Source organism: Amphiura filiformis, unplaced genomic scaffold (genome assembly GCF_039555335.1).
Source record: "Amphiura filiformis unplaced genomic scaffold, Afil_fr2py scaffold_183, whole genome shotgun sequence".
Classification (NCBI taxonomy): Eukaryota; Metazoa; Echinodermata; class Ophiuroidea; order Amphilepidida; family Amphiuridae; genus Amphiura; species Amphiura filiformis.
In genome coordinates this window covers 723-14,831 of record NW_027305647.1, presented here as the reverse complement: position 1 = coordinate 14,831, position 14,109 = coordinate 723, and the positions used below count along the sequence as shown (strand labels likewise).

The 14,109-nt window shown below is 35.6% G+C and overlaps 1 protein-coding gene across 1 annotated transcript; it reads left to right on the top strand.

The window, feature by feature from the left end:
• The first annotated feature begins 6,001 nt into the window (after positions 1-6,001).
• LOC140145247 (uncharacterized) lies at positions 6,002-12,499 on the top strand. The gene is made up of 3 exons (XM_072167015.1): positions 6,002-6,166; positions 10,412-10,553; positions 11,569-12,499. Exons 2-3 carry the CDS (start codon positions 10,414-10,416, stop codon positions 12,359-12,361), a joined length of 933 nt encoding a protein of 310 aa, XP_072023116.1. The 5' UTR covers positions 6,002-6,166; positions 10,412-10,413; the 3' UTR covers positions 12,362-12,499.
• Positions 12,500-14,109: the final 1,610 nt, after the last annotated feature.

Below are 14,109 nucleotides of genomic sequence, written 5' to 3'. Positions count from 1 at the left end.
GGATTCATAATTTTTCTCGGGGTGCGTTGGGTTGACAAATATAATTGGAGGGTTGGAAAAATCCAAACTAGTCACCTGACTAAAATGATCATATGAATCACTCTACTAGTGGTCTAAAAATGATCATATCAATCATTTTATCATTTGAGTGCAGTGAAAGCGCCATCTGTTATAATGAAGTTTATGCCGTATATAAAACATTTCGAAGCTATATTTAACACCATAGAATATAAAAACATTGATAAGTAAGAATGTCGATAAGTAAGGTTATGCAAAGTATTTTGAATTATAACCAAATTTTTGTTTTAAAAACAAGCAAAAAAAAAGAAGACATCAGTGACAGTTAAGGTTACCCATTTAAGCATTTGAAAATTAAGGTTATGCATAGTTAAGGTTAAGGTTAAGGTTACGCATAGTTAAGGTAAAGGTTTTTAAGATATGACGGGCTGGGTGCCCAGTATCAACAAAAAACATCAAGGCCGCAAGCCCGGCAGGGCTGAGGCTGGAAACATCCATAATGAGGACTTGCAACTATTGGAGTTCCAATATATAATGGCCCCACAGGGCAGGAAAGCAAGGTGTAACCTTAAGTTATCGATTTTTTATTATTTATTATTTTTTATTGTTACCCCTTAATTTCCCACATTCTTCAGGCCCTGCCCTCTATCGGGGGCTAAGTTTAAGCTTGATCGCTATTTTTGGAGCAATATTGTTTCTTTGTAACCATGCGGGGCAACCTTGGACAATATGGCTTTGAGTGCTTTTATTTTTTAAGTCGATACCTCCCCAACCTTCCCCATACCTCATTGAGGAATTCAACAATAATAACAACAGATGGCGCTATCACTGCACTAAAGTGATTGATGTAATCATTTTAAGACCAGATGTAGAATGATTAATATGATTGATTTAATAGGGAAACAGGGTTGACAAATCATTTTGTCTATGGCCAAATAGTGTGATTAACGATGTATTTGCCCAAGTCACTGGACAAATAGGGGATGGGACAAAGTCCAAGTTGTTTGGATTTTGAAAGCTTCTTTTTATCAAAAAGGAAACCTATTTTCACTTTCACATATCGCATGCGTGTTACGTACCACTAACAATACACAATTTCGTACATTTCGTTTACATTTTGTTTAAGGATCTAAGTTCCATTGGATCAATAAAATTGATCAAAAGGGGTCATCAGGGGTCAAATAACATCGCTATCCGTTACTCTCACAGCTACGGGTGAACTAGTAGGTTAAATAATTTTCTCTTCCAAACGTCAAGCTTGGTATATACTTTTGTGTGTGATCATGACGTACAAAGTTCAGTTTGCGAAAAAAGTTTTTTAATAACTTCAAAGGCAAGGGGATTAAATTCGGTCTGTTTTTACTGGAGCGAGCAGTGTACCATACTGCTGGAAGAGTAGAGTAGGTGCATATATTTTCAAATAGAACATGTCATCGGTTGCATGGTAACAAATGGGGTAGGGAGGAGGAGAGGGAGGGCATTCGAAGTTGACAGGGGGTGCAGTGGCGGTGGCCAAGGGATAAAGACAGCTCCTCCATGGGACATCTTGCCCTCATACTTGATCCTCCCCCTGTTGGATGCTGGCAAGTTTAAGTTTTAGGCTTTTTTGTCCATTTTTGTCAATAATGTTTCCCTTTGAAAGTTGCCCTCCCAAAAGAAAAAAATATAGAGATGGGGAGGGTGAGATTGAGGAAGGGGGGAGAACAAATAACTCACTTGACCATACAAAAGGGAGAAAGTTTGATGCAGTCGCTTACACATGCCCTTCTTCTGATCGCCAATTGATACACATGTACCGTGTTTAAGCGACAAGACGCTGTTGGTGCAGTAACCAATCAGACGTTCGCATTGAAGTGAAGTTAATCTAAGCAAGAAATCTAATCAATATATTTAAAGTTGCCGTGGAAGTTAAAGTAAATTTCGCATTTTAATAAGGCCACTAGCACTGACTCGTCTCGAGCGATAGTCAGCGACCCAGTGACGTAACCTGACTTGAGCTAGAATTTAAGCTAAACTTACTCGATTCTATTTGAATTTTTAATGTCCTGATTATAATACGGACATATCATGAGTAGGTCTAACCCTTTGATTTCGACTAGTCTAGCAACACACATAATGCATTGTAGTACAGTGTAAACCAGTTAGGTAGACTAAGATGTAACCCTGAGATAATTATGATATTTAAATAATAATATGATAATAATTATAATTATAATTGTGTATATATGTAACGTAATCAAGCCAGGTAGATACTCACCTGGTCACCCAAAGTTTGCAGTTGCAACAGGCAAACAACAACTTGCTATATCAAACAAGCTGGCTTATTGCGGGTTTTATACATGTATGTGAATTCTTCAACGCCAGTGATTTACATGTTTAGTTTATCATGTGACTTGGGCTGTATTAAGCTTACAAAGTTGTATGCACAGTGTCACAGTTCGAAGGTTACATACTTACAACATGGCACATGCACATTTCCAGACAGGATCGGACAATCCAGCTACCTATGTCTATGTTAAGGTTGGTCTGAACCCGGGAATTATGAAAACTTTCGGGCCTCATAACTGCTAAATTATTAGTCTAAAGAATATAAAAGTATACATTTTTAGAATGGAAATGACTTGATGAATTCATCTGTTAGGTCCAATTTGGGCCAAAATGCTCATTTTTTAGAGAAAATCCCAAAAAACGGGGTTTTTGGCCCAAATTTGTTCGTGCAACGTAACAAAAAAATTGTTTGGCCAAATTTTTTTAAAATTAATTTTTAAAAACTAGATAAAAATATCTAGGGACAGTTTTTTCATTTTTTTGAATTTTGACCAACTTCACCAAAAATATTTGAAATTTGGGCAAAAATCAGGCTTTTTTATGATTTTTTTGAAAAATTTGCATTTTTTGACCATTTTTGGTTCAAATTTCTCAAAGTTGGTCAAAATTCAAAAAAAAAAAAAAAAAAATCCCTAGATATTTTATCTACCCGTTTTTTGGGATTTTCTCCAAAATGAGCATTTTGGCCCAAATTGGACCTCACAGATGAATTCAGCAAGTCATTTCCAGTCTAAAATGTATACTTTTATATTCTTTAGACTAATAATTTAGCAGTTATGAAGCCCGTAAGTTTCCATAATTCCAGGGTTAAGACCACCCTTAAGGGAAGGTGTATGAACGTTTGGACAGTATTTATTGTGGGACATTAGAGCACATCAGACATATCGAATTGCATTCTGAATACGAAGAATGTCATTCTGATATCAAATAATTTTGATTTTTTGAAATTCGCAATGTAATACACATTTTGACCTTTCGTATTGAAGATATGGATTTTTTTCCCAAAACACCAAAAAAAAAAAGGTCTTTTTGGGAAAAAAATCCATATCTTCAATATAAAAGCTCAAAATTTTCAATTGATCGTCGGCTTTTCCTCCCAGCTACATACACTTTAAGAATATATCATTAGATTTATAAAATTTATTTCGAGGACTGTTATATATCAAAAATTTGAAAAATATCAAATTTTAATGATTTGTCATAAAATTTGTATTATATTGTGAATTTCAAAAAATGAAAATTATTTGACATCAGAAAGACATGCTTCGTATTCAGAATGCAATTCGATACGTCTGAGGTGCTCTCATGTCCCACAAAAAATACTGTCGAAACGCCATAAACGCTCATTCTAGATCCCTTAACCCAGCAAACACAAAATGTTTGATAGAAAACTATACCCCGGAAGCGGGGGGGGGCGGGGACACATCATCGTCTAAATATTGGCATGGGGGATGTCCCCCCTAAAAATTTAGAAGAAATAGGCAATAATTTCCCTGTTTATTTTATTAGCACCAAAAAACACTCTGTTTTGGCCCCAAATAGGGGTACAATTGCAATTGTCCCATCAAATAGCAGAAAACCCCTTAATTTGTGGCTAAAATAGTCTGAAATTGAAATTTTAGGCGCGAAAAAAATCCCTGTAAAACAATATATGAGGCTTAAATTGTAAAAAACTAGGAAAATTCAAAGATAATGCTGTTTCCATGACAATGGCCATTTATACTAATTTTTAAACATGTTGACCAAAATAGGTATAATTGGGTATTGCCATGGAAACTGCCATACCTTTATTAAAAAGGAGACTGTTAAAATGTTTATTTCAAGGCAAAATCATAGTATTGGATTTGTTGCCTCGTCACTTTTAAATCCTGTCTTCGCCCTTGCTCAAACCCGGAACCATGCCAGCCTTCTATCTACAAAAATCATTGCCCGCATACATAAAATATTTAAAAGAATAGTGTTTTAAAATCAGCAATTTACACCATTTCCATCAGTTTAATTCTCAATGAAAAAAGAGAGTTCCAAAAAAATTTAAAAAGCAGGTAAAGCAGGTAAGTCAATACTTCAGCACAATTTAAACACTTTCCCTTTCCAGTTATTCCAGTTATATATAAAAGATATAACTGGTCTTTAAAGGAGGATTTCGTGATCCCAGCATCCTCTTTTTATGACATTTTTCAGTAGATATCCACGAAAAAAGCTTATTCCAAAATTTCAGTTGATTCCGATTTCGCGTTTGCGAGTTATGCATGATTATGTGTATTACACTGTTTCATAGACAATGCGTTGTAATTTCGTTCTGGTGCACCAGAACGAAATTCAAATTTGGCGATATTTTTGCTAAACGAATTAATCTGCAAGAAATATTTGGTACATAAACATTATGTAGCCAGAGGTATCCAGTGGTGTAAAAATCTCAACTTTTTTTTTGTTTTTTTGAGGTATGAGGCGGTGGATCACTAAACGCCCCTTTAAATATCACAGCATAATCTGTTTGATTTTGCTACTTCCAAATCGCAACAATTTGCCTCTAATTGTTAATATCAGGAAGGTTTCAAATTTGTCTGTACGTTCATTATAAATGTTTAGTAGTTAGATGTACCGAAACTATATATATTAAAATATAACCATGAGTGTGGATTTCCTTGTGCGTTGTGTTTTATGTGCATCCTTGCCTAATGTTTTGTTTTGCTAGAAAATGTTGAAACAATTTGCTTGCTTACCTTTCTGTTGTGTCGGCACAATTTTGCCTTGAACTTCAACCCATTATTGATATGCAAAGCTGTGTATTATTGTATTATTACTCTGTCAGGTGTTACATTCAAGCAATTGGCACATTAAGGCGGGCTCACACTCTGACGAACAGGGTTGAACGGCAACGTTAAGCTGCGAATTACAGTTGTGAATTTACCGTTAATTATTGTGTGCTGCCGTTAGTTGTCGCTGACGAATCCGTTAGCGACCGCACACGGCAGAAATTATCCGTCGCGTCCGTCGGCAAATTTTCAACATGTTGAAAAAATTGTGGCGGCAAAAAAAGTAGTTGTGATACCGTTCAGATCTCGTTGGAGACCGCAACCCTCATTTCGTTGACATTTCCATACCGTGCGAGGCCGTTTTTAGTCTCTTAGAGGTCGTCACAATTTCGTTGGTAGTCGTTGTTAATGACCATTGACGAAAAAACAACGGCAAGTTACATCTCAATCCCTGACGACACATTGTGGCAAGTAACGAAATTGCAACGATGTAGGTGCGACAATGGCTCGCGAGTTTTGTCCGGAGGGTAACGGACGTTGACGGCGGATCGTTTGCGAGTACCTGCGGCATTGCAACGGTGGTCTGCGATGGGTTACGATTTTTAAACGATGGTCCCCGATTTAAACTTTTTGTGCGATTTTTGACATTTTTTGACGTCAGTTCGATTTCAATAGACTGTCCGGCACGATACAATATTGAAGTTCATATAAAACGAAATATCAATAATAATCAAAAATATTACTATTTTTGATTATTATTGATATTGATATTGATATTGATGTTAACATTTGATTATTATTGATATTGATATTTTATTATTATTTTTCGTCCCTTGCCGTCGTGTTGTCGCTAAAGGTCGTCCCCACTCGTCGGCGGATCTTGCTTTTCCTCTTTTTGTGATTTTCACGTTCGTCACCTTTCGTTGGTTTTCTGCCGTCATAGTATGAGCCAGCCTTTACGCAGCACCTCCCACGTGACCTGACACAAAAGAATTTTTTATTATTGCGTTTTCTGCGACCATGCTGTTGAGGAAATAGTCTTAATTTATGATCTATTCTGCCAAGTAAGTGTTTGATTCTGTGACTTAAATATAATTATCTTTTTTAGGTTCCTGACCAACCAGCTAATACACTATTCACACGGGACTTTATTAACGCTAAACCACGGTTGTTTATAATCCACCGTGTTACGAGTCGTACTTGACTCAAGGCCAATATCACATTTTACCCGAACTCACACGAATGCACAACACAAATACACTGTTTGATTAAGCTAACAAAATTGAAAGCAAGTTATGATTGGTACAACAAATGCATATACACAATAATCAAATATAATCACTCTTTAATTATTTAGTACTTAGCCAGCATTCTTCTTCTTGGTGATCATAAAGAGTTCTTGCAATGTTCTGGACGACTGATGTATATCCTTATTCTCTTGCCCTGCGAAAATCAGCGAATTCCTTTGTACACTTGCATTGATAAATATCTTTGCGAATAAAATTCTCAGACAAAAATGGCGTTGCTATCTCCAAACCGTTATCTCCTTGCGCTGCTTTCTCCAAACTTCTCCTTGCGCTGCTTTCTCCAAAATAGGTGTTATTTCCACCTTTCACACAATATCTTCAGGACGCAGGACTGCGATGCAGTTGTCCCCACTTATATTGACAGTTGTGTTGCTCCATTAACTAGACTTCAGCAAATCGGCAGAAGAATATATATATTCCTTTCTTGGAAGAAGTATTCTAGATCTTCTCCGACAACACTGGCAGGCAGTAGTGCATTGACTACGTAAAATATTTCTGGTTAGCAATTTTCTTTCTTTGAAGGAATTGGACTGTAAGCATATTAGTAGGCATATCACCTCAAAAATAATCGCAGCAGAAACACGTTATTTAATGTTCCTACATTATTAAGCTTTATTAAAGCATCAAAAATCAAAAAACAGAATTGAAATCGGTCAATGCATTGTGATGTAGTGTCAATTTAAAGATGCTCGTAGATGGAATGAAATCCTGCCACAAATGGCTGTAATGACAAAATTGGCACATTTCGAGATTTTGAAGGTATATTTGGACGCTTGCTTGAAAAAGCAGCGTTAATTTAAATATCACATGTTAAATGCCTATCTTTCCTGACTTCGTTACAGAAAACAAAATTAAAAAATCTATCATTGAATAATCATAATAAATTAACCAAATATACTATTTTAGCAATTTCGGCCAATCTGCAGACAAATTAAATCTCAAAAAATGACTAAGTTCAGCTAATTAATATGCAAAATTGATACCAATCGAAAACCGTACATGATATAAAGGTGCGGTTTTTTTTGCACACATATGTATACAACGTTCTTTCAATTGATAACAAAAATACACAAAAAGTAATTAATTATGCAAATTAGGTAATTACAGCTAATTATGTATTTATGCTATTATTATGCAAATTAGGCATGAGTAATTTTAGGTTTTTTCAATATTTAATGAACGTCTGTTCATTCATCATACTTTTTTTAAAGTATGATCCTGTTATGAGGTTGAATAAATGAACTGCAGTTAATTATTTAAAAACAATAAAAAAATATAAAAAGTTTGACATTTTGACGGTGTCTAGAATATAATTTTCATTTTTACTGTAAACATGGTATGTGTCACCATTACTCAAAGCCAAGTCCGAAAAGCAAAAATTAAAATTGCAATGAGACTTTAAATTAACATTTTGTCATCTGGATTAACATGGGAGGACAATCGGTAAAGTGAACAGCAATTTTAGGTTTTAGGGAAGTGTTTCATTTGTTGTCGACGGAATTAATTTACATGCTAAGAAAGAATAGTATTGCAGCTAAATGGTGGTAGTTCCTTTACTTCAATAGGCCTATATTTACTGATTTATGAGCGATCTTCAAAAATCCATAAAAACAGGCAGTAGCTCTTAAACAAAACAATTTTTAATTTTTGAGGACCCGATGTTAGCCTCGGAAAGGCTTCACACATCATATATTAAAAATTTAAACAATTTGGATAAATGAAGCATATAAAGAAATTCATTTATTGACATGGATGTTTTCTAAAATTGGCCAAATTTGAAGCGCGCCCTTTTCAATTCACTGTTATGCTTGCATGCACCGTGTAGCAGAATTATTGTGCAGCCACTGTGACATACCTAATATTAGCTAGCTAGCCCAGATCAACACTATAAACTGTGAAGAATTATGTTTACATTTTCTTATATACCAAGCACTGAAAAAAAACCCATTCTATTAATAGCCAATTACTACCTTCACACTATTCTTCCTGAGGGGAATCCCCTGACATCACTTCCTGAGGGGAATCCCGTGACATCATCTTCACTTTACAATCTCAGGGGAATTCCCAAATATTCCAAATTAGATATGATTCAATTTGTTTTGCTCAATTGGAGAGGGGAATTCCCCCAAAATGTCATCACTCATGTAATTTTGTAAACAAAGATAAATCATCAAATTAAATTACTCAGGGCACACCACAGCCGGGATAGTAACAAGAAATCGCACTCTTGTTTGCATAATTTACATTACCACCGTTTGGCAGAATCTTCTATATGATGCAGCATTTGATACATATCAAAATCTGTGATATATACTTTAAAAAAAAAGCTGAGTACCATAAAATATAGAGGTTGAGTGGACTGAACTTGTGTAGATTGAAGTAGACTAGGTATGGGCACTCTAAAGAAGTTGGCTAAGGTTGAGTATACAGAAATAGTTAAGTGACAGTTGAGTTGAGGAAATATGTTGGTCTTTAATACTATAAGATCCCAGCACCTGGGCCTCATGGAAGAACAGATGATACCTTAAAACATCCAGTGAATGAGTAACCCAGACAAAAGAAGAAATAAAACAAACAAACAAACTTGGTGGCGTGCCTTTCAGTCTTAAGCTCGTGGAATGATTTGGTGAAGTAGGGGGAACTTGACACATTGGTTGTTCACTTACGATCAACCTATCCCCCCAAAAGAGCATAGGGTGAAGCATTGGCGGATTCGGGTTTTTGACGGGGAGAGTTTAGAGGGGACGGGTCCCTCCCCGGAATCCGCCCTTGACTGCCTAGCAGCAGGGCGGTCGTGTAGTCGCCCACTTGTATCTACAATTAGTCAGTACTCGTGATCTCTCTCATATCTCTCTGTTCTGCCTATAGGGGGCCTCGGTGATGTCAATAACTAGGGAAAGAAGTGTTTACAACGAAATATTTGCTATAAACAACAGAAATCGTGAGAGAGAGTGAGTTCAATTACACAGATGTTATGAATGGAAAATCTGGAAGATTCTTGCACCAACCATCTTCAGAAGTTTCGGCTCTTTAAACTCAATACTCTATCTAGGTGGTTGGCGACTACACGACCGTCCTGTTGCTGGGCATCAATTGTTAAAACCGCAGTAGTTGAAATGGATTGGACAAAAAAAAAAGCAAAATATTTACCAACATCAGAAAACTGAAGCTTACAAAGAATCTTATTGCTGTAGTGTGATCATGGAAACTTCAGTGAAATAATGTCGCTAGTTAAAAATCCAAAATATACCTCAACATTGAAAATATATTAAGCATTTTAACCAATCCGTTTTTTGATAGGTGTGGAGCACCGAAAATCAAGTCATCACTTTATCAAGTCATAAAAGAAATCAGGACCCACATTACCATTTTACACATTAACATTATTTTTAATGTGTTACAAACGTATATCCAAAATCCACTTCCAAAATTGAATGAATGTTTCAAAATGCATGGTGCTTTAATGCAGTGAAAACTTCCAACACTAGAAGCAATGATTTCCCTTTGGCTCAGAAAAAAGCGATAAAGTAAACGATAAAACTAGAATAAAAATCCCTAGACCTTTAAGATCCGCTGTGAATTTTCTTCCAACGATATTTATTTTCAGAAAAAACTTGAATGAGGCTATACATCAAATTTGAGGACAGATTTTGTAAAAATGTTGCGCAGCTTTATGAGTATACGATGTATTGTTAATCGAAGCAGCAAAAATGTAGTTCACAGCATCTTGCGAATGGTAGTGAGCTTTGAAAAATTGCATTGCTCAATTCATAGCGAGCGTGTAGAATAATTCAAATATCACAGATATACTTTTGTAGGTCCTGTGGTTCGTGAGTTATGTTGTAAAGAGGGCTGAAACAACAACACTTTTGTAAAAGGTACATAACTCATTAACAACAATTATAAATCAAGCAAGTTTTTCAAAGTATATGATTTGTAGAATGAACTGTTACAAAACACCAAAGTGGTACTTTTAAATTTGATATCTTATTATTATTACAGAGATGGATGCTACATGTACGTTATTGAATAGCAAGGTGCCTGTTGATATAATCGATGAGGGACCTATTCATATGCTCAATATCGATACATTGTTGATAATATTCAATTACTTGTCTCTATACGACAAATTAATGATAATGAGGTAAGATACTAATGGGCCCCGAGGGTTCAGGGGCCCGATACAAAGGCGAAAATGACATAAGTGCGGATGAAGGAGACGTTAAATAGCCCAGCAACACTACTTGTCCATGGCCCCCGAGGCTCTTGCTACGTCCCTGAGGTTTATATAAAGAACTGAACGCACGAAGCCGTAAGTCCACTTGGCCCATCAATATGTATACACTAAAGCTGCGTTCAGTTTGATAATGTTTAATACATGTTTAATATAGGGGCTAAAACAGATCTTTCACAACCTTTCATGAGGTTTTGACCCTGGAACATGTATTACACATTATCAAACCCTAGAAACTATACGTAACTTTAGTGTATACATGTTGAGGGGCCAAGTGGACTTACGGTCTTCTTGCGCTCAGGTCTTCATAATATTTGCTCTTGTTCTTACATGAAAACCCTATGTATCGTAATACTAATTTCATGATTAATGGTAGAATTAAATGAATAACAAGTAGGACTAAAATAGCACTGATGCTATATTATCTTGTTGAAAACTTGTATTTTATTGATATTGATAATGTTTATTGATGTTGATTTATATTGCACTGCGAAATTTCTTTTGTATAATTTGATCAAGGTAACTTCTAACCTGATTTTCTGTGGTCGCACAGTTATATAACAAACTCAATTGAAAACTGAAATGGCTTGCTACAAATTATAAGTTTCTAATAAATGGTACAAAACACACAATAGCTTAGACAGGATAATAGGAAACCACGTGACCAAAACCAAAACCAAAATTAAAACTCAATATTTGAAATAACCTAATGTCTTAGAAAGTATTGTAAAATCACTCCATACATTTCCCCTCTGCATAGATATTTGAAACGCATCCTTATTTCTGGTTTATAATTATGATTTTCCCGATTGTTAAAATATCAGTTAAAGAGAGTGGTAACATACCGTGTTTATATTCTTTCACTAGCTATCTTTTATTTCTATAAATTATGATGTATTTGTTTTTGATGATGAACTTTATACAGGGTAAGCAAGAAATGGCATCATATAATCAAAAACCACGCCTGGTCTGTCATTGACTTCAGAGACAAAGGTCCGATCAGAAAGGTTACAGATTCTGAGAGCAGATACAGGCAGTTTAAATCAATAAATGGTCAAAACCGAGGGCCTGGAAAGGAATGGCAATTTCCAAAGAACGAGAAAGACGTGTTAAAGTTTTTGGCTTTTTATGCTGGTACAGGATTGCAAGAGGTTTATCTAACTCTTGTCAACGATGGAATTATGAGCTATCTGCGAGTGAACTGTCCTTATATACACACACTTGGATTGATTGTCGACAAAACGATGCCCGAACAGGAATATCATAAATACTATGGAAGACTGCCCCGAAAACTGCAACGATTGGACCTAAATTTAAATGGCATTGGCTTTCATGATTTTAAACTAATTATACCATGGTTAGAAAAGAGCTCGCATTTGCGACAGGTAATCATTTCTGACTTCAACCTTTGTTTTGCAACAATGTCGAAGTTGTTAGAACTGACAGGTTTACGCGGGTATGGTGAGATACATGTTGACGTGTTTTATGAATTTAATGAGCCCAAGACAGCTGACAAGATTTTGACTTCAACAGTCGGGTCTCTGACATCATTAACATGCTTCAAACTAACGATCTTGTGTTGTTATCAAAAAGCCTTTGCCCATTTTATTTCTAAGCGCCGTATCGATATTGATCATCTATTACGATCCATCGCTCAATGGACACATCTGAAAGTATTGTTGCGAGACGTGTCACAATATCGACACCCTGTATTATAAGTATTTCCCCCTGCAACTTAATACTCCATTGATGAGCGACGGGCGATTGGTATTACACCGAACACAAGAAAAGGAGTCCTATCTGATTGGCTAGGAATCGATCGCTAGATCGCTCAGTCATGAAGTACAAACTCAAAATGTAGAGATGTATTCAATTATATTGAAATCAATATTCTATTATTGACACAGATAAAGAAAGTTGCATATTGTATCGATATAGTGCATTGTATTATAGACTTTGAATATATCACATTTTTAATGTACGGTTTAAAATCGTTATGTATAAAATGCAGTAAAATATATGCGTATAAAGACAACAGCAATCGCCGCTGAGTGTATTAGATTTCCAGTTAGTGTATTGAAAACAAAACCTAGGTTTTACCTGACAACAAATCGAATTTTCTTGTAATTGCAACATCATATGGGGTCATGAGCATGCGTAAAAACGTGTAGAATAGAAACTCTGTGGTATCTCATATCGTGTAAATGGTATGCTTAGCCTGAGTCGCTCAGCCTATCTCGAACAAAATCGCCATGCTTAGCTTTTGAAAAACGAGAGGATTCGCTGTACAATCACGGCAAATTTTGACACGAAGATATAGGGATGATGACCCTGTGCGTGGTATTCACAAACGAAGTAAAATTTAAGGGGAAATGAGCTTGATCACAGAATGTAATCACCTTTGACTAAAAATGTTTTTACGCCCATTGTGGTCAAAATAATGGTTGTATTGTAATGGTATATCCCAGCAAACTCAAAACGTTTTCGACATCATTCGCAAAAGGTTATAAAAGGTTGTCAAAAAACGTTTAAATGTCGGGTTATGTAAAGGGTATGTTAAGAGTATAAAACGTTTTCATAACCTTAAAAATCATTTTTGATAATCTACTGCTCAGCAAACAAAAATGTTTTACAGGAAACGTTTAAATGTCGGGTTATATAAAGGGTATAAAAACGTTTTAATAACATTCCAAAAACATTCTTGAAAACTTGATACAAAACATTCTAAACAGAATGTTATTTTGGGGTTGAAAACGTATTTTGTGAAAAATGTTTGCCCAAAATATTTTTAATAACGTTTTAAAAACGTTTTCATGACCTTTATATAACCCGACATTTAAATGTTATTAAAAGGTTTTTGAAAAAAAAACATTTAAAGAACATTTCTAAGCTATGGGAGTAGCGCTGTGAGGCTGCACCCCTTGGTGCTCTGCAAACCAACATCAATTTTGCTGGCACCAAGCACTTTTACCAAATAAAACTGCTACCATTCTACTTGGCTAACATCAGGGAGTTTTATGATTCATCTTATTTTCAAAAGACTCTTGAAATGCCATTTGTTTAACGTTGCCTATGGACTGTAATTTTATTTGGTTTAAGTGTTTATCAGCGCCTTAGTACAATTGTTTGGTTTTAGGCGCTATATAAATTTCAGTTGTATTGTATTGTATTGTATTTCTGTGTTTGCTGGGTTCAAATATTTCAACATAATGTTATTTAACTACTGACACAATATTTGGCAAAAATGTTTGCAAAAATAGTTTACAATAACATTTTTTGAAAACATTTAAAAATATTGTTGTAGTGTGTTTTCATACAAAACGTTTTAAAACGTTATCATGACCTTTATCATGCGCGGTTTTTTTTTTTGGGGGGGCTTTGAGGGCGCCAGCCCCCCGGGGTAAAAGCAGGGGCGGCCAAAATGAAGGGGCGGCGGAAGAAGAAGGGGCGGCAAAAACAGGGGCGG